At 44.3% G+C, this 21578-nt stretch overlaps 1 protein-coding gene across 1 annotated transcript in view; it reads left to right on the top strand.

The window, feature by feature from the left end:
• CTDP1 (CTD phosphatase subunit 1) overlaps positions 1-13483 on the top strand; it is a 289118-nt gene extending 275635 nt beyond the window's left edge. The window contains exon 13 of the mRNA XM_082258480.1: positions 12555-13483. Coding sequence (XP_082114606.1) covers positions 12555-12696 — 142 coding nt within the window. The 3' untranslated portion in view covers positions 12697-13483. The remainder of the gene's footprint in view (positions 1-12554) is intronic.
• Positions 13484-21578: the final 8095 nt, after the last annotated feature.

Raw genomic sequence — 21578 nt, 5'->3', positions numbered from 1 at the left:
TGGTGATCACCAAGAGTCTCTAAAACCACTTTTCAGAGGACAGCCGCATGTGTGGACAACGCCTTAATGTCTATAGCCAGGGCACAGGTTCACTTTAAGGCTAGATTCATACCTATGCTGTTGGTGCGGCCCACATTTGCACAGGCACAGCAGGTGATTTACTTAACTAGGTTGCTGTACCTACAAGAAATTCAGGAAAAAGGTCCCCTTGTACCGTTTAAAACTACAGCTGCAGAAAAATTGCATTGTGCTTTGTGCATCACATGATGCACACATCACCATGCAATTCCTCTGCATGCCAGGCCTGGACAAATGATGTCCTGCATCCCAGAAGTCTTCAGGGTCGGGGAGGGGGTTTTCTCAGCTAAGCACACCCTCCTGCCTGCATGCCTGAGCTAAGGACAGATAGATTACAAAAAATACATGCTACATGAATCATCTGCCCTACTCAAGATAACCACAGCCAGAAATGCTTAGGGGGGCACTTTTACAAAGTGCATTTTCAGTTGAATAAAAAATGGAGACATGGGTGGATGGGGGGGTTTGCTTAGAATATTACAAATTAATTAGTGTTTTTAGTTTGCGGTGTTCAGATGCAGTGCCATTCTGCTTTAACTTCCTGCCATCCGCGCTACAGCCTATATACGGCTGCAGCGCGGACTTGAATTTTCGGGAGGCCTCCCAGAAAGACTCTCCCCGCGCGCTCCCGCGAGCGCGCATCGGGGAGAATCTGTGTCGGCCGTGTCCCTTGGACACAGCCGATCACAGATCGTGGTGAATGGCCAATCACAGCGGCCATTCACCACGTGATCAAGCCATCCAATGAGAGATGATCTCATATGTAAACATATGAGATCATCTCTCATCGCCTGCGCTCCTTCCTCACACAGAGCCTGCAGTGTGAGGAAGGAGGGGGAGCCTCACAGCGCCGGGGACACACAGCAATGTAATCAGGGCACTGATCACCAGTGCCCTGATAACTAAAGGTAAAAAAAATACACAAATTGCCCCCCCATCAGTGCCCACAGTGCCCGCCTCAGTGCCCCCCATCAATGCCCACAATCAGTGCCCATAGTGCTGCCAGTCAGTGCCCATCAGTGCCTGCTCATCTAGGCACTGATGAGCACTGACTGGCAGCACTATGGGCACTGAGTGTGGGCACTGATGGTGCCGCTCATCAGTGCCACCCGTCAGTGTCCATTAGTGCCATCCGCCAGTGCCCATCAGTGCCGCCTATCAGTGCTTATCAGTGCTCATCAGTGCGGCATATTAGTACCTCCTCATCAGTGCCCATAAGTGCCACCTCATCAGTGCCCATCAGTGCCGCCTCATCAGCGCACATCAGTGAAGGAGAAAAATTTATTTTCAAAATTTACTCGCAGAAAATAAGAAACTTTTTTTTTTTTCAAAATTTTCTCTTTATTCTTTTTTTTTGTAAAAAAATAAAAAACCCAGAGATGATTACATACCACCAAAAGAAAGCTCTATTTGTGTGAAAAAAATGATAAAAATTTCATATGGGTACAGTGTAGCATGACCGCGCAATTGTCAGTCAAAATGTGACAGCACTGAAAGCTGAAAATTGGCCTGGATGGGAAGGGTGTTTAAGTGCACAGTAGGCAAGTGGTTAAACAAAGTGAACCTCAGAGTACAGATATCCAGGGAACTCTTGTATTTCAGCCACACACATCATTCAAAAGAAAATTGTGTACTTAGAATGCTTTGTTGCTGTAAAATTGGGTATTAAAGCAGTTTCTACTGAGCTGTATATATAACATATTCCAATGAGTTTTCCATCCAGTGCAGAGTACAAAAACATGAATTGCGATCTTTTTATACCTTTTGGAAATGAGCGCACATTTCTGCTGATTCAAGACAATAAGAGATAAAGTTTCTGGTAAATTACAGAAAAAAAGGAAGCTTTGCATTGATTTACTGTCTTCTCTGTTCAGCTTTGCTTCAGAGGTTTTTATGAACCTTTTTTTTTTTTTTTCCATGTGTAACAGACCACTAAATGCTTGAGATGCTGTGTCTACATTTCATTTTTAATAGAGTGTAACTGTGATTTAACTTTAGAAATAACTGTAGCTTATTAAATTTCCATGGCGTGTTTAGTTTTTTCCTAGTTGCAGGTCTAATGTACATGGGTTTATCCACCATATATAAACACACAATGGCAAAACAATACGGTACTTGCAATTGTCAATAAAAGTAAACCTTTCCTAAAAGAAATTGAAGGGCTGCCATTTCCTGAAAATGCTAGTTTCCTGGCTAATGACCAACTGGCTTCAGTGCGTGATTATTCTTTCAGAGATGTGTTTTGTTTTGTTTTTTGTTAAGAGTTAATCACCTCCGCTTCGGAAGGTTTTATCTCCTTCATGGCCAGGCTATTTTTTGTTATTTAGCACTTTGCTACTTTAAATGGAAATTGTACGGCCATGCAACCCTGTACCCAAACACACAAATTTTCACACAAATAGAGCTTTCATTGGCGGTATTTGATCGCCACTGGGTCTTTTATTATATAAATGAAAACAAACCAAAAATTAAAAAAAATATATATATATATATATATATATATATATTTTAACTTTCTGCTATAAAACATATCCAATACAAACATTTTTTAAAAATCTAATTTCTTCATAAATTCATGCCCAAAATGTATTCTGCTACATGGCTTTGGTCAAAATAAATCCGAATAAGTGCATATGGATTGGTTTGTGTTAAAGGAATCATGTCTACAAACTATGGTGTGTGTGTGTGTGTGTGTGTGTATATATATATATATATATATATATATATATATATATATATATATATATATATATTATACTGAAATTTTTATTTTTGTACTACTTATGGCATGATCAGCGAATTATAGTGGGACTGTGATGGTGTGGCGGAACAATCTGACACTGGGTGGTAACTGCCACTGACCTCAACAATGACACTAATACAATGAAAAATGCTAATACTATGCACTGTCACGTAGACCTGCACAAATAATCGAGATCTCGATTCACCCCCTCACGATCCCAAATGACCCCATTTTGGAAAGTAGACACCCTGAGCTATTTGCAGAGAGGCATGTTGAGTGTTTTGCAGATCTCACTTTTTGTCACAAAGTTTTGGAAATTGAAAAAAGAGGAAAAAAAATGCATTTTCCTGTTTTTTCTTCATTTTCCAAAAAAAATGAGAGCTGCAAAATACTCACCATGCCTCTCAGCAAATAGATTGGAGTGTCTACTTTGCAAAATTGGGTCATTTGGGGGGGTTTTGTGCTATCTTGGAATTTTAGGGCCTCCGAAACTGTGATAGGTAGTCAGGAGTGAAATCAACAATTTACGCCCTTGGAAAGCCTGAAAGTGGAGGTTGGTTTTCGGGGTCCTGTACTCGGCTAGACTGCAAAAAAGTCTCACACATGGGGTATCCCTGTACTCAGGAGAAGCAGCAGAATGTATTTTGGGGTGTCATTTCACATATACCCATGGCATGCGTGAGCATTATATCATTTACTGACAACTTTGTGTTAAAAAAAAAAAAAAAAAAATTATTTTCCCGAAACTTGTGGCAAAATATAAACTATTCCATGGACTCACCATGCTTCTCAGCCAATAGCTTGGAGTGTCTACTTTGCAAAATGGGGTCATTTGGGGGGGTTTTGTGCTATCTTGAAATTTCAGGGCCTCTGAAACTGTGACAGGTAGTCAGGGGTAAAATCAGCAATTTACGCCATTAGAAAACCTGAAGATGTGGATTGGTTTTCGGGGGCGCGTACACAGCTACGCTGCCAAAAAGTCTCACACATGGGGTATCCCTGTACTCAGGAGAAGCAGCAGAATGTATTTTGGGGTGTCATTTCACATATACACATGGCATGTGTGAGCAATATATCATTTAGTGACAACTTTCTGTAAAAAAACAACAAAAAAAAAAGAAATAATAATTTTCCCGACACTTGTAGCAAAATATAAAATATTCCATGGACTCACCATGCCTCTCAGCAAATAGCTTTGGGTGTCTACTTTTCAAAAAGGGGTCATTTGGGGGGTGTTTGAACTGTCCCGGCATTTTATGCTCAATCTTATCCACACATCACCCACTCTTCTAACCACTTGAAAACCAAGCCTTTTCTGTGCCTTTTTGTTTACATGAAAAAATATTTTTTTTTTACTAGAAAATTACTTTGAACCCCCAAACATTATATATTTCTTTAAAGCAGAGGCCCTATAGAATAAAATGGGGGATGTTGCAAATTTTTTTGTCACACGGTATTTGCGCACAGATTTTCCAAACGCAATTTTTGCGAAAAAAATACATTTTTTTTTAATTTATTTCACAAATACACTATATAATTCCAATTTTTTTGGTAAAATTTAAAAGATGATCTTATGCCGAGTTCATAGACACCTGACATGACATGCTTTAAAAATTGCGCACGCCTGCGCAGCGGCAACAACGTACGTACATTTTTAAAAACTTTAAAAGTCTCTACAGGTTACCACTTTAGACTTACAGAGGAGGTCTACTGCAAAAATTACTGCACTCGATCTGGCGATCGCGGCGATACCTCACATGCATGCTGAAATTGCGGTTTACATATGACACTAGACCAACGCTTGCGTGTGCCATTGCGTGCAAGCACGGGGGGAAAGGGGGGGGGCTCAATTTTTTTTTTTTTTTTTTTTTTTTGCTTTTTTATGTTATTTTGACACCTTTCCTTTAATTTTTTTTTTTTTAAATCATTTTTATTGTTATCACAGTGAATTTAGATATCCCCTATGATAGCAATCGGTAGTGACAGGTACTCTTTTTTAAAAAAATTGGGGTCTTTTATACTCTAGATCTCTCCTCTGACCTTAATGTATCTGACCACGCCAAAATTGGTGTGATAAAATACTTTCCCAATTTCCCAATGGCCCTGTTTATTTCTGGCGAAAAAGAAGTCATGAAATGCTCGTAGCCTCCGGCATCTTAGGCCATAGAGATGATTGGAGCCATTCTAATCTTCAATTAGCTCTATGGTTAGATAACTGAACCACCGGCTGCACTCTCGGGTTAACCGGTGGGACAGGAGAGCCCGAGAAAAACCACGGAAGGCTTCGGAAGGCGGCGGTGGGGGGGGGGGGAGACCCCTCCCACTGCATGTAAAAGCAGTCTAGCGGCCAATTACCTGCTAGGATTGCTTTTACATGTTAGCCGACCGCTGGCTGTAAAAAACGATACCAAGATGATGCCTAAATCTGCAGGCATCATCCTGGTACAACCACTCAAAGTCCAGCAACGTACCAGTACATTGCTGGTCCTTGTTTGGCATATAGGTTTTTTTTTTTTCATGCAGCCTGTGGGCTGAACGGAAAAAAAGAGAACCTATCAGAAATCAGCACAGGAATAATGCGTAGTATTACTCATCATTAACCGCCCAAACAACCACCCACTGAATTTAATGATGGGTATACACGACACTATCCACGTATACCAAAATAGGATTTTAACTGCAGTGCTGAAATCAGAAAATCACCACAGCTGCTATCAGCAAAGGTATCCATATATGCTGAGCGCAAACACTGTTTGTGTCAGAATATATAAAATCAATGCGTGGTAGCCGACGAGGGACCTGCAAGAGAAACAGGTCACAAAAGAATGAAAAAACAAACAAAGTACATTAAAAAAAGTACATTAGGAAGAGTAGGACATATAAAATGACTGACACAACAAAAGTTTTTGGATTCTCATCATTAACCGCCCAAACAACCACCCACTGAATTTAATGATGGGTATACACGGCGCTATCCACGTATACCAAAATAAGATTTTAACTGCAGTGCTGAAATCAGAAAATCACCACAGCTGCTATCAGCAAAGGTATCCATATATGCTGAGCGCAAACGCTGTTTGTGTCAGAATATATAAAATCAATGCGTGGTAGCCGACAATTACCTGCAAGAGAAACAGGTCACAAAAGAATGAAAAAACAAACAAAGTACATTAAAAAAAAGTACATTAGGAAGAGTAGGACATATAAAATGACTGACACAACAAAAGTTTTTGGATTCTCATCATTAACCGCCCAAACAACCACCCACTGAATTTAATGATGGGTATACACGGCGCTATCCACGTATACCAAAATAAGATTTTAACTGCAGTGCTGAAATCAGAAAATCACCACAGCTGCTATCAGCAAAGGTATCCATATATGCTGAGCGCAAACGCTGTTTGTGTCAGAATATATAAAATCAATGCGTGGTAGCCGACAATTACCTGCAAGAGAAACAGGTCACAAAAGAATGAAAAAACAAACAAAGGACATTGAAAAAAGTATAGTAGGAAGGAGTAGAAGGACATATAAAATTACTGACACCACAACAGTTTTTGGATCCTTTTATTTTACTTTCTAACTGTTCCTTTATTTCTTGATTTGGGAGGGAGTGCGATCTTCTGCGATCTTCTCTTCCAGCTTGGGTCTCTCAAAATGTCGATGGACATCCAACATCCTTCGAGACCCTGTGTTTATGTGCCCTACACTGTGTCGTGCTGTACCCTACACTAATACTCCACTAGTGTATGGTAGCGCTCAAAACATTCCCCGATGCAGAGACCAGGATGGTCAGGACATTTGGGACAATAATAACGGGTGTCACGCCTAAATCCGCGCCTGCTACAGACACGACATCGTCTTTGGGGTCGTATTTGGGTAGGGGTACTCGGGAGGGCATAAGGAAAATGCCTCTCATGCAGCCGGCTCACTGCATCTGGAAGGGGAAGTTGGGCAGGCATGCCTCCTGGGTACAGGTAGGCAAGGATGACCGCTTCCTGGAATTCCCGGAAGGGTCCAGTTCGTCCTGACGCCTTGTATAGGACAAAGGCGTTCAGCATAGCCAATTGGAAAAGGTAAACAGACACTTTTTTGTACCAGCGTCTGGCTTTACGGGCAACTAAATACGGCGCCAAAAGCTGGTCGTTAAGGTCCACCCCTCCCATGTTAAGGTTATATTCGTGGACACAGAGGGGTTTCTCCATAACGCCAGTTGCCGTAGGGATTTGGACTGTCGTGTCTGCGTGAAGGGAGGACAGAACATAAACATCCCGTGTATCCTTCCACTTCACCGCAAGTAATTTGTCCGTTTTCAAGCAGGCTCTCGCCCCCCGACTAAGACGGGAATTAAGCCGTTGGGGGAAGCCCCGGCGATTAGGTCGCACGGTGCCACATGCGCCAATTTGTAAATCAAGCAGGTGACTAAATAGTGGCACGCTTGTGTAAAAATTGTCCACGTACAAATGGTACCCCTTTCCGGATAAGGGTGACACCAAGTCCCAAACAATCTTACCGCTGCTCCCTATGTAGTCTGGGCAGTTCGGGGGCTCCACAGTGCTATCTTTTCCCTCATAGACACGGAAATTAACTGTATAGCCTGTGGCCCTGTCACAGAGCTTATACAACTTGACCCCGTATCTGGCACGCTTGCTGGGGAGGTACTGTTTGATAGCAAGACGGCCAGTAAATTTAATCAGGGACTCGTCAATGCAGACAACTTGTTCGGGGGTAAACGAGGCTGCAAACCGCTGATTGAAGTGGTCTATGAGGGGCCGAATTTTGTGGAGCCGATCGTATGCAGGGTCTCCCCGAGGACGACAGATTTCATTGTCGCTGAAATGCATAAATCGCAGAATTTGCTCGTATCTCCCCCTGGACATGGAGGCAGAGTACATGCGCATATGGTGAGCTGGGCTAGTGGACCAATATAGCCGCAATTCACTTTGTTTAGTTATGCCCATGTGGAGGGAAAGGCCCAGAAAGATCTTAAATTCGGAAACCGTTATAGGATTCCAGCCGAATCGTCTGGCAAGGTGCGAATTTGGGTTGGCGGCGATAAATTGTTGAGCATATAAATTTGATTGATCCACAATAGATCTGAAAAGATCTTCTGTGAAGAACAGCTCAAAAAAGTTCAGGGGCGTAAAACCAGCTGTCTCCACGTGGATTCCAGGTTGGGCGGTGAATGGGGGAAGTACTGGCGCTGTAGAATCAGTGGGTTGCCAATTGGGATATGCCAGCGCATCAGGGAGGGCACTATGGGCTCTACGGGCCTGTCTTCGAATACGCGGTGGCTGCGGGCCACTACTTGTGCTAGCCACCGCACCAGCTTCAACTGCACTTAGGGGACTCGCCACGTCACCAGGTCTTACTGCAGTGCTGGTTGTACTAGGTCCAGGTTGTACTAGGCCGCTGGCGCTTGCCAGGTCGCCAGAAGGATGAGCGGCACTAGTACCCACACTCTGCTCCATACGAGCACCCTGCGATTCCTGCATTTCAACAACACCAGAATGGGGTCGGGTACGCCTGGGTCTAACAGGGACCCATCTGTCGTCGGAGCTGTCTGTCAGGGAGCCGCTGCTGTCATCTGGTTCGTATAATGACCCTGATTCTGCCGGTGAGGCTTCCCCATCGCTCTCACCTGACATGGACATTATACTGTAAATAGCTTCATCACTGTACGAACGTTTAGACATTTTGGTAACTAAATTTACCCGTACAGTGATGCGACTCACAGGTAATAAAAGCACCTGGTTGTCGAAGACTATTTCAAGCGCTACCAAAAAAACTGCTAATGCTAGCAGGGATCAGGCCTGACTCTGCTAACACAGCGGTTTTGTGTCTTGTGTTTTTTGTAAGTGACAGTAATCTATTGATTACTACACTTACCTGGGTGAAAGGGTTAAACGCAGGTGCTGGCCGGAATCAGTGCTGATCGTGCAAACACCGCGTTTTGGGAACCCTAAACTATGGGGGCGCTAGTATAGCTCTGATCAGATCAGATATTGATCTGTTCAAACACTATACTAGAAATGGAAGTGTAGGTGCGTGCGTGTGTGGTGATCAAGGGGTTACTTCTAAACTATGCGCCGGGGATCTGGGGGGGGGTGGCGGGGACCCTAAACCTCCTTTGGGAAAGAAACTAGCTAGCTAGAGCAACCTCAAGTCACAATGACACCAATACAAAAATACAGTAAAAACAGTATATTATGTGTGTATTAGTGCTAATGTGACAGAGGGTGTAGGGGTTAACGGGATGTGATCAGGGGGGGATCAGGGGTTTAAATCTTTATTGGAAGGGACTGGCGGGTATCCTAAGGATAAAAGGAACGGTGGCAAGCGCTAAACCTGGTCACAAGTCACACTTATACGGGTATATAGAAAATGCTATATACTGTATACAGTGTGCGTTGTGGCAGGGGGTGTAGGGGTGATCAGGAGGGGATCAGGGGATTAAATCTTTATTGGGCGGGTGGGGGGGACCCTAAACCTGCTTGGGACACAAACTTAGTCGCCTGCGCTAATTCTGATCACAATGACACTAATACAAAAATACAAAAACACAGTATATTACGTTTGTATTAGTGCTGATGTGACAGAGGGTGTAGGGGTTAACTAGCGGTGATCAGGGGGGGATCAGGTGGGATCAGGGGCTTAAATCTTTATTAGGGGGGGGTGGCGGGTAATTCAAGTGGAAAAAGGGGGGTCGCAAGCGCTAGACCTGACCACAAATCACACTTATACGGGTATATAGCAAAATGCTATATACTGTATACGGTGTGTGTTATGGCAGGGGGTGTAGGGGTGATCAGGGGGGGGTCAGGGGCTTAAATCTTTATTGGGCGGGTGGCAGGGACCCTAAACCTTCTTGGGACAGAAACTTAGTCGCCTGCGCTAATTCTGATCACAATGACACTAATACAAAAATACAATAACACCGTATATTGCGTTTGTATTAGTGCTGATGTGACAGAGGGTGTAGGGGTTAACGGCGGTGATCAGGGGGGGTTCAGGGGGGATCAGTGGGTTAAATCTTTATTAGGGGGGGGTGGGGGGTAATTTGAGTGGAAAAGGGGGGGTCGCAAGGGCTACACCTGTTCACAAATCACACTTATACAGGTATATAGGTATATGCTATATGCTGTATATAGTGTGTGTTGTGTCAGGTGCTGTAGGGGTTAATTGGGGGGGCGATCGGGGGTGAAATGTGCCTATCTAACTGTGTATGTACGTGCTTGGTGCTGTACTTACAATTAGATGTGCTCTCCTCTCACGCTGGATCCAAAAAGACCGTTGGGAGGGGAGGGCACATCTCCTCTAAGCCTGTGTTTACATTTCACAGGCTTAGAGGGAGATCTGATTGGGCAGGACCGATCAACAGGTCCAGACCAAAAATGATTGGCCTGGACCTGATGACTGATCGGTTCTGAACCCAATCGAGTCATCGGCGGGACCGCGGGTGCGCGCGCGCGCGCGCCAGAGCGGCGAAGGCTAGTGACGTATCGCTACGTCACTCTGCCTAGCCGGGGCTGACCGCCGCAGTATATAGTCGTGCGGCGGTCGGCAACCGGTTAAAATGGCATTTCCTCGATTTAATACAGTGCAGAGCTTTTCTCTGCTCACTCACAGCTGTCAAAAAAAAAGAGCAAATGTTAACATTGTTGAGGCTGCGAGATAACTATAAAGAATAAAATGGTGATCGTTGTAATCTTTTATGGCACAGCGGTCTTTCACATTTTTGGGGGGAAAAATTCACTTTTATGAATTAATAAAAAAAAAAAATGAAACCGTAAAGTTGGCCCAATCTTTTGTACAATGTGAAAGATGACATGCCGAAAATTGTGAGAGAATCGTGATCTTTATCCTAAGCAAAAAAATTGTGATTCTCATTTTATCCAGAATCGTGCAGCTCTACTGTTACTGTGCTATTGACACTGGCTGAAAAGGGGTTAACATGTAGGGCGATTAGAGGGTTAACTGTGCCTAACAGTGTGTAATATGTGCTGCTTTTTATAATTAATCTTTGTTTCTTATCCCTGGTTTGCAGGTCTAAGAAACAGTGAGATTGTTCCCTCTGTACAGAGCCCTGTGTTGATTTGCGGGGCTCAACTGATTTTCCCTTTATTTTCTCTTGCTACAGAATCTTGTCAGCCTTCCAATACAAACAAATTTCAGGTGCTAGTAAACCGCTAGAAACTAACCAGAACAGTTGTAGTATCGCTTGTAGCTAGAGATAAAGGATGGGTTGTTTTAAGGCCTTTACTAGCTCTTCAAGTGTAAAATCTTTGGAGCTTTCCTGTGTCCAGGGAGGTGCAGGTACAGTCGCCAATACAAGTGAATGGCTGTACACAGCCATACTTGTGTAAGTGCCATTTGCTTGCCCATGCATGTGCTTGTGGCATATGTGCAGGTCAGTGCTGATGCAGAAGCAATCAGCATTTACACAAGAATGGTTGTGTCCAGCAATTCACTTGTGTTTGCAGCTGGTGCCAAAATGTTACTCTTGAGAAGTCTTAGCTCATATTATATCCAAATGCATGAGCCTTAAAACAAGCCATTATATCTGCATGTTATGTGAAGTAATTACTTATAAACCATCTGTGTGCATGAGGCTTAAAAGCTCTTTTACTGCTTGATAGGAAAAGTTAGGACTTTGCTTTCCATAGGCTGGGTGCAGGTGCACTTTGTTAGGGGTAGTATGCCTGCTATTAAAAATATGGGGGAAGCAGGACACGAGAAGCCAAACTGTTGGCATTTGGTTTTAATTTCCAGTGACAGAAAAATACATTTCTCTATCGCTCATTCACAGATGCAGTTCTCTGATCCATATCAGTTTACTTTTTGGTGTTACTTTTCTGACACTGCTCTGATACAAAACGGACATCCTATGCAGGAAGAGAGAGGGTGTACCCTCCGGGACTGCCCATAGGCGTAGCCAGAACTTTTCTGCCTAGTGTCCTACTCCTGTAGGGTGCAGTATAACCCTATTGATACGGATCAGAGAACTGCGTCCGTCAATTGACTTAAGAGAGAAGGATTTTACGGTAAGTCAAAAATCCATATTCTATCTGCCTTCCACTTAGTGAAATTTTGCTTTGCAGTATTTTGTAAAAGTCCAGTTATGTCGGTTAACCACTTCCCACCCGTGTTATAGCCGAAAGACGGCTAAAGCACGGCTCTCCAATTCTGGTTCCTTGATGACGACCTGCGCATCATTGGGTGCTCTCTGAGACTCAGCAGACTTGGACACAGCAGATCACAGCTCGGGGTGAAGAGCCAATCACAGCAGCCCTTTACCATGTGATCCAGCTGTTTCCAATTACAGCTGTCACAGTGTAAACAGACTTATTGGCTCTCCTTTCCTCACACAGAGACAGCGTGTGGGGGCACAGTGAGTACATTGTTTATACGGCTAATCCGTGCCCAACCGTTGAGAACATAAATTACTTATTTGCAAAAGAAACTCAAAACTTTTTTTTTTTAAATTGCGGTCTTTTTATTTGATTTAACAAAACCTAAAAACCCCAGGGGATGATTAAATACCACCAAAAGAAAGAATTGTCTCAAATAATGATAAAAATTACATTTGGGTACAGTTTTGCACGTCTAAGTACTTGTTATTCAAAATGTGACAGCGCTGAAAATTGAAGAGATTAAACATAATGGCCTACTCCTTTTATTCCATTCTACTCCACAAGCTGAAATCTTGTTTTTGTTTGCTTGTTTCCTCTAGAGGCCACAAGAGAAAACTTGATGAAGATGAGGAGGATGCTGAAGACGATAGAGCGAGTGAGTCCAGCAATGAGGAAGGAAGCAGTTCGGAAGCTGATGAAATGGCAGCAGCAATTGAAGCGGAGCTTAATGATTTCATATGACATCTTTGTCAATAGGGAAAACACCAGTAACCTGTGTACTTGCACATTTACATAAAATGACCTTTCATGTCTGCTACTTCAGTGTATGTACGGATTTTTTTTCCATGACCGAAGTATCTTTTTGTATATTTTGATGGGAACACATTATTTTACACATTTCAGGTTACTTCTTTTAAATGTGTTTTAGTTAAGGAAGATAAACATTTTTTCATCTTGTTTCTTAAAGGAGAAGTGTTAACGGGAGAGGTTGTGCTATGCCAAAGACGTAAAGCTTTTGTCTGAGCTTTCTAGACTTTGACAGGGGGCTATGCTTTGTGTCTGTTTTAAATTTTATTTTTGTCTTGATTTTTTTGAAAGGGGTTCGAGAGGGAGCACAGTCCAACAGTGGACAAAAGCTCAATCACATGGGAAAGACACTTTTTTAAATTGGAACTCGAGGAGAAAAACATTTTTGATTGGTCCTTCTAAGTTACCTCTATTGCTGGAAATACTGAATCCGGATAGGTGTTGCGGATTCTAAACATTTTAGTTGTATTCTTGCTAGATATTACTGTTTGCTTTGGTCTTACGTCTCTGCTGTGTTCCAGTGCTCGTACAGCGAAGGATAGTGTTGTTTACTCTCCCTCTCCCCCTCCTCTCATAAATTCATAAAACATCTTGAATTATTTTCACAGAATATAAGGAGTGCTGTGATTCGACCAGGATAGAGGAAGGGCAGATGAACAACAGGAACACTCCTTGTTCAATCACATAATGCCCTGTATTGTGTGAGGAGATTAAGATGTTTTATAAATGTAGGAAGGAGAGTGAATGACACACTCACTGTACACTAGAGCTGGAAGATCCAAGCTGAGAGTAGCATCTGGCATGAATACAAGTACATTTTTTTTTGCATCCTCAGCAGCCATCCAGAGTTTATACATTATTAGCGGTAACTTGGCTACACTGATCAAAAGTGGTAAAAACTTTTCCCTGGAGTTCCACTTTAATCTGTATGTATGTATGTGCTCTCCAGGTGTGTGTGTGTATATATATAAATATATCAAACATAAGACTTTTTTTTTTTTTAAAAGGAAAACAATATATATATTTGTATAGATCTAGAAAATGTGATATGAGAAAATTGTAAACTTGACAGACTTGTCACTTGCCTCTAACTAATGTCACTGAGTAAGTTTCTTGTTTTTACACATTCCTCTGTGCATTAGTTTGGATTTGTTAGAAAAGCAGTGATTAGATTTTTAACCTTACCTCCCTGCAAGTGTGTATGGCTGCCAAGTGCGGAATTGTACCACCGTCAAAGGGAACTTATATATTGGATGTTCCCTAGGCAGAGGAAATTGTTGCTACAGCTTAACATGCAATAGGGTTTTATTCAATTGAGAGAACTAATGTAAAGTTTTTGTATATTCTATTTCATATTTGACCCACAGAGCAGATTTCTTTCATTTAATAAAACAAATTCATTTTGTATAGTTTAGTGTGTTGTTTTTTTATTAAATGTATTTGACTTTTGCATTCTTTTGGTTATAAAAAATGAATTCTGTATTGGTTGCCCCTTGAACAAAAAAATGCCTAATTTGAGTGTTATTCTAGGAAATTGTAGGTTGATTGCAATTTGCTACATTTTTTTTTTGTTTGATTGCCGTAATAAAAGTAGAAGTACAGTTGTTTGGGCAAAGCTGGCCCAACAAACTATTTGTATTGCATGATACTGCGGCCGCTGTGTGCGTGGTACTATACTGAAGTAGCATATGCTACATACAGTAAGCGGCTATGTGGCCCGACAGCAGTATGGGTGTCTTCCTGTCTGCTGTCACATATAAAGTCAAATGAGGCACATCCAAGAATACATATACATGGTTCCTTTTATTGGCGGACAAATTACACGATTTTCCTCCAATCAGAGGAAGCCTTGTATTCATGGATAAAAATACAAAACTTCTGAATGGCAGAGAAACACCCAGCCCCATCCTCTTTAATTCCAGCAGCAGACAGGAGGTCGCATGTACTGCTGCCAGAACGCAGCACCTCTTACTGTATGTAAGTAATGCTACAACAATCCGCAGAAGCTGCATCATTCTGTAATGGAAATAGTTCGTTTGGGCTAGTTTTGCCCAAAATAAAATTATTTAAAGTGATATTAGACCTAGAATTCTACTTTAACCAGTTCTGGACTGGAAGGATTTGCCCCCTTATTGACCAGGCCATTTCGTGCGATTCGGCACTGCTTTACATTAACGGACAATTGCATGGTCCTGCAAAACAATGTACCTAAATAAAATTGATGTCCTTTTTTTTCACACAAATAGAGCTTTCTTTTGGCGGTATTTGATCACCTGTGCGATTTTTATTTATTGCGCTATAAACAAAAAAAGAGCAACAATTCTGAAAAATATATTTTTCACTTTCTGCTATAAAATATTCCCTAAAAAAAAAAAAAAAAAAATGTTTTCATTCTTTTAGGCCAATTTGTTTTCTGCTACATATTTTTGGTAAAAAATAAATCCCAATAAGCGTATTTTGATTGGTTTGCGCAAAAGTTATCAATCTACAAACTAGGCGAAAGATTTGTCATATTTTTTTTTTTTGTAATGGCAGCGATCTGCAATTTGTAGCGGGACTGCGACATTGCGGCAGACAGATCGGACACCTGACATTTTTGACACTTTTGGGGGGACCAGTGACATTACTACAGTAATCAGTGCTAAAAATATGCAAAGCCTAGAGGAGTGTTTTCTAACTGTATGGGGGAGGGACTTGTGAATTGAGCACAGACCTGTGAATCCTAAATAGGAGGATCATAGGTGCTCTGTGATAATTTCAGAGAGAATAACAGTCTGCTGTGTTTACAACAGCAGACCTTCGTTCTCTCTCAGCAGTGAGCGACCGCGGGTGCGCGGCGCCAATCGCGGCCGCAGGCCCCATGGATCGGCATCCCCGCTGCCTAGTGTGGGGTGGGTGCTCGCCCCAAGGAGGTTCGTGCAGCTGAGCCAGCCTGCCCGCAGTATATCTGCGGCGGGTGGTCGGGAAGTGGTTAAAGCGGAACGTTGCTCTCTGTCAACATTGATTATTCCTAATCTTTATGCTGCTATTAGTAAATGGATAGAAAAGTATATCCTATTTACTTGTTTTAAACTTTTTTTTCTCTTACGTCCTCCGACAGTCGCCACCTACTCATACAGTCTTCACCAATGGGGTATTGACTTCCTCTTCTTAGGAGTAGCTAGGCAAAAGACTTGTTTAAAAAAAAAAGCATTTCCATAGACACACCCATGGGGGCTGTCCCACTGGTCCAATAGCCCTCCTGCAATAGCCATCCCAACTCAGTTTGTCTTCTGCCTAGTTCAGGAGTAGTCAGGCTTCCCTGTGCTGGGGCTACAGTCTCAGCCTTCTTCTTCTATTTTATGATTTTATTTTCTAAAGATGTATTTTTTTCTTTGCATTGCTAGCTGTTTCTTTTGTCAGCTTTCAGTTAGTAGGATCTTCGGATGAAGATGGAGTTTGCGGAGCTGGGAATCGGACTGGTCGTCCTGGTTCTCCAGGACAGAGGATCAGATGAAAAATCCCAGCCCGCCATTGAGCGTTTCACAGGCTATGTGTTCGCCCTGGCCTCACAAACGACCCATCCCTGTTCCCAATGATGCAGCCTTGTGAGGTGGCTACCTCACCGGACACATGCACGGTTCGTCCGTGCATTCCTGGTGTCCTGTGTTTTTGGATGCGCTGATTTCTGCCATTAAAGAAACACTACATTTAGAGCATGAACCCAATCCTCCGGGCATTGTGTCATCTTTTGGTACACACAGGACCCGTAAGACGGCGCAGGTTTTTCCCTGCCCCCGCTGAGTTTCATCACACTGTGAATGAACAATGGCTCAATTTAAAACACACCTTCACGGTGCCTAAGAGGTTTCAACTTCTCTATCCTTTTGGGTCTACTACGGTTGCATGCTGGTGTGTGGCTCCTCAAGTCGATCACACTGTAGCCAGATTGAACAAGGCTACACTGGTTCCATACTTATGTGGTGGCGGGTTCCATGCTCAGGCCTATTTTCGCCTCTGTCATGGCGGCTCAGGCTGTGGCGGACTGGACCAAGATGCTCAGACGCACACTCGTGGCTGATTCTGCCCCCCCCACTGCCGTGGAGATGGTGGACCAGATTTATAAAGGGGTCATGTATTTGTGCGATGCGGCCTTAAATGAGGCCCCTTTAGCTGCGCGCCTGTCCAGTGTCGCTGTGATTAACCGTCGGCTGATATGGTTGAAGAGCTGGCCGGCTGACCAGAAATCTAGGAAGGCGGTGGCTGACATTCCCTTTGTGGGTTTTCGCCTTTTTGGGGAATCCCTGGATGAATTGGTTAAGGGAGTCACTGGGGGCAAGAGCACTCTGCTGCCCCAGAATCCAAAGGGCAAGTTTTTCCGCAGCAAGCAGGGTCCCGCCTTTAAACCTAATCAGGGTTCCTTTCGTGCCTTCAAGTCACAGTACAAGGGGAAACCCTTCAAGGGCCAGGGTGGCCAGAAAAAGCCCTGGGCGGGCAAACCTAAATCCGGCCAAGCTGGTGCGGCGGCCCAGTCCGCCTCTGCCTAATGGGGCGCCCTTACCAGTTTCAGGGGTGGGGGGACGTTTGCGCGGTTTCCTCCAACCTTGGCTGCTCCGAATTCCGGACAGGTGGGTTCAGGAAATCATTCGATCAGGTTACAAGATCGAATTCCTTTCGCGGCCGGCAGACAGATTCTTACCCTCAAATCTTTATTTGACCCCAGGGTGGCTACAGGACCTGCATCAGGTGGTACAAGATCTCCTTGCCCAGGGGGTGATCGTCCCGGTGCCTCATCGGGACAGGTTTCGGGGGTTTTACTCGAATCTGTTCACTGTGCCCAGAAAGGAGGGCAAGGTGCGTCCTATTCTGGACTTGAAAGCTCTGAACCGCTTTGTGCGCGTTCAGAAGTTCCGCATGGAATCGCTTCGCTCGGTGGTAGCCTTCCTGAGTCCAGGCGAATTCCTGACCTCTATCGACCTGAAGGATGCGTATCTACACACCCCCATTTTCGAGGGTCATCAGAGGTACCTCCGATTCGCTATCGCGGAGGAACATTATCAGTTTGTGGCGTTACCTTTCGGTCTCGCTTCGGCTCCAAGGGTGTTTACCAAAGTGCTGGCTCTCGTTCTGGGCCTGTTACTGGCACAGGGCATTGCGGTCTTGGGAAACCTGGACGATCTCCTGTTAAGATCGAGTGCCAGCCAGAGCCTGCTGCGTGATCTGTCCACTACAGTTCAGACGCTTCAGGAGTTCTTATTGACCATCAACGTGCAGAAGTCGACCTGGTCTCCTTCGGTTCGCCTCCCATATTTGGGAATGGTTCTGGACTCTGCTCAAGCGAAGGTGTTCCTGCCGGAGGAACCTACAGAACGAGGTCAGGGCCCTCAGGGACAGCGAATCCTCGTCACTCACGCAGTCTCATTAAGCGGAGATACTGGCCAGGTGGGACAGGCTCCCTCAGTCCTTGGATCTGAGGGTGTCTCTAAGTCACCAAACCAGGGTGGATCTTCTGTGGTGGCCGTAGCGGAGGGGAAATCCTTCTGGCCGTTGGCTGTGGACGGTAATTACCACAGATGCCAGCCTGTCGGGCTGGGGTTGGGTCCTGGGCAACCTGTCTGCCCAGGGCACTTGGTCGGTGGAGGAATCATCCCTACCGATAAACATCTTGGAATTGAGAGCCATCAGGCTGTGCCTGCTCCATTGGTCAGATCGTCTTCAGGGCCGCCCTGTACGGGTGCAGACGGACAATGCCACTGCGGTGGCTTACATCAATCCCCAAGGGGACACCAGGAGTGCCCGGGCGGCTCAGGAAGTGACCAGTATTCTGTCTTGGGCCGAGACTCATGTCCCCGCAATATCGGCAGTTCACATTCTGGGTGTAGAGAATTGGCAGGCCGATTATCTTTGTCGCCAGACCCTGGACCAGGGGGAATGGTACCTGCACTCGGAGGTTTTTCAAATGCTGTGTGCGAAATGGGGATCCCCGGATGTGGATCTGTTCGCGTCTCGGCTAAACCACAAGGTGGAAAGGTTCGTGGCAAGAACACGCGATCCTCTGGCAGACGCCTCGGATGCGCTGATGGTGCCTTGGCATCAGTATCATCTGATATATGCCTTTCCTCCGATTCAGTTGTTGTCCAGGTTCCTTCGCAGGTTGGCCTCGGAACCAACACTGGTGATTCTGGGGGCGCCGGACTGGCCGCGCCGGTCCTGGTACGCAGACATCGTTCACCTGGCCGTCGAGCCTCCCTGGCGGCTACCAATGCGAGATCTACTGTCTCGGGGATCGATGTTCCATCCTGCTTTACAGTCGCTGGCTTTAACGGCATGGCTGTTGAAAGCCAGGTCCTGAAAGATAGGGGTCTCTCCTCAGAGGTCATTCCTACCTTACACAAGGCTAGAAAAGCCTTGTCTGGTAAGATTTATTACCGTACATGGAAAGCTTATTTTGCCTGGTGTGAGTCCAGGGGCTTCTCTCCTCGTTCATACTCGGTGGTGAGAGTGTTGGCTTTCCTTCAGTCTGGTGTGGACCAGCGCCTTGCGTTGGCCACGATTAAGGGCCAGGTATCTGCACTGGCTGTTCTTTTCCAGCTCCCCGTGGCGTCTGACTCTTTGATTCGCACCTTCATTCAAGGTGTGCGTCACTTGGCCCCTCCTCGTAGGGAGCCCTTACCTCCATGGGACTTGAACTTGGTTCTGTCCGTGTTACAACGTTCCCCGTTTGAAACCATCAGGGAAATCTTGTTAACTCTGCTGTCTAAAAAGGTTGCCTTTCTTGTGGCGATCACTTTGCTCGCAGAGTGTCGGAGTTGATGGCCTTGTCTTGCCGCTCCCCTTACCTGGTGGTTCATAGGGATAAGGTGGTCTTGCGACCTAACCCGTCCTTTCTTCCGAAGGTGGTTTCTGATTTTCACCTTAATGAGGACATTGTTTTACCTTCGCTCTGTGCGAATCCTAAGCATCCTAGGGAACTTGCCTTGCATTCCTTGGATGTTGTCAGGGCGATCAGGGTTTACCTGTCATCGACTGAATCCTTTCGGAAATCGGATTCTCTCTTTGTCCTTCCTGAGGGACCTCGGACGGGTATGGCTGCGTCTGTGGCAACCATTTTGAAATGGATCAGACGCACAATTGTACAGGCCTATTCGTTGAAGGAACAGGTACCGCCCTTCCCTGTCAAAGCGCACTCTACCAGAGTGGTGAGTGTGTCATGGGCCTTCCGGCATCAGGCTTCGGTGGCCCAGGTGTGTAAGACTGCGACTTGGTCGTCAGTGCATACCTTTTCAAAATTCCACAAAATTGATGTTCTGGCATCGGCTGATGCCTCCTTTGGCCGCAAAGTTCTCTGTGCGGCAGTACCGTACCTGGTTTTATTGCGGGTCCCTGGATGTTGGGGTTGTTTATCCCCTTGGTTATTTGCTTTCCTGGGTTGTTGCTCCTGTTGAGCCTTTTTTTGTTACCCAGAGGGTTACCTTTCTGTTCCGGTGAGGTTCCTTTCTCTGATGTGGGTACTGCATTGCCTTTCTGATGGTTGCGTTTCCCACCCCTCATGTCTACACTGCTTTGGGACGTCCCCATTGGTGAAGACTGTAGACTTCACTGCTTGCTACCAAACTGAGTTGGGATGGCTGATTGCAGGGGGGTATTGGACCAGTGGGACAGCCCCCATAGGTGTGTCTATGTAAATGCTTTGTTTAACAAGTCTTATGCCTAGTTACTCCTGTGGAGATGAAGTCAATACCCATTGGTGAAGACTGTATGAGTGGGCAGCGACTGTCGGAGGACTCAGAGAAAGGAATTTTATGGTAAGTACAATAGGTTGGTGAAATTCTCGCGCTGTCACTCTTTATAAATTCTTTATCTCCTTTAATGCTGCAGGTACTATTATTGGTAACCTACACAATACAGATATTTATAGCAGGGGGGGAGTACCGCGCTTTAAAGGTGCTTGGTGAAAATAAATTAGTACATATTGTTCATGCTAAATAAAAGTGCTTTCAGTGCTTAAATATATTAATCAAATAAATCTCTATGTGCTTCTTATACAAATAAAATCTAATTAATAATGATGAAATTAATTTCTCTTCAATACATAAATAATCTCTTAATGGTGATGTAGATATAGTGCTTAATAAAATCCAAAATCATTACATAAACTCATAAAAATTATTAAAGTGCCAGTGAGTTCATAACATAGAAAAATTATAATAGTGCTATTAAGTCCACAATAGAAATATATAATTTAGTGATAAAAGTGTTAAAGTGCTGAAGTGTCCTTGAAATAAATTAAATAAAGAGGTTTGTGTTCAAATAAATCTTCTTTCCCAAACTCTCATGCAGGTGCTCTTCCATGCAGTGGCCACTAGGTGTCCTAAGCGCTCACCTCAATTCCCTTTTCAATACGCCTTGTATTATATGCCTCTGTATAGTGTTTCCTCCTTCTCTGTGGCGTATAGGTCCCGCTAATAATAACCGAACTCCCTCCTTTGTGGATCGGTGTTTCAGGGGATGTATGTGGAACCTTTGTATCTCCAAAATAAATGGGCCCAAAATAGTGAAGTACCGTTGGTAATTTATTAAATAAGACTTAAAATAAGACTCACATTGCTTTTCGTCTTTCTTATTGCATAACACTCGTTGCCGATACGTCACTTCCGGTTAGGCGTCCTACGCGTTACGCTGCGTGCCCACACAGCTTCTTCCAGGGATAACTTGCCCACCTTTGTGACTTTTTATTTATACCACTAGAGCCGGAAACGAACTTTCCGCCATTCTCATTAACCATGTATTGTTTCTTGTAGACCGGAAGTGGTTCATCGGCCATTTTACTGGAGTCC

Source organism: Pelophylax lessonae (genome assembly GCF_965119305.1).
Source record: "Pelophylax lessonae genome assembly, chromosome: 5".
Taxonomy (NCBI): domain Eukaryota; kingdom Metazoa; phylum Chordata; class Amphibia; order Anura; family Ranidae; genus Pelophylax; species Pelophylax lessonae.
This window is presented reverse-complemented; position numbering and strand designations above follow the sequence as displayed.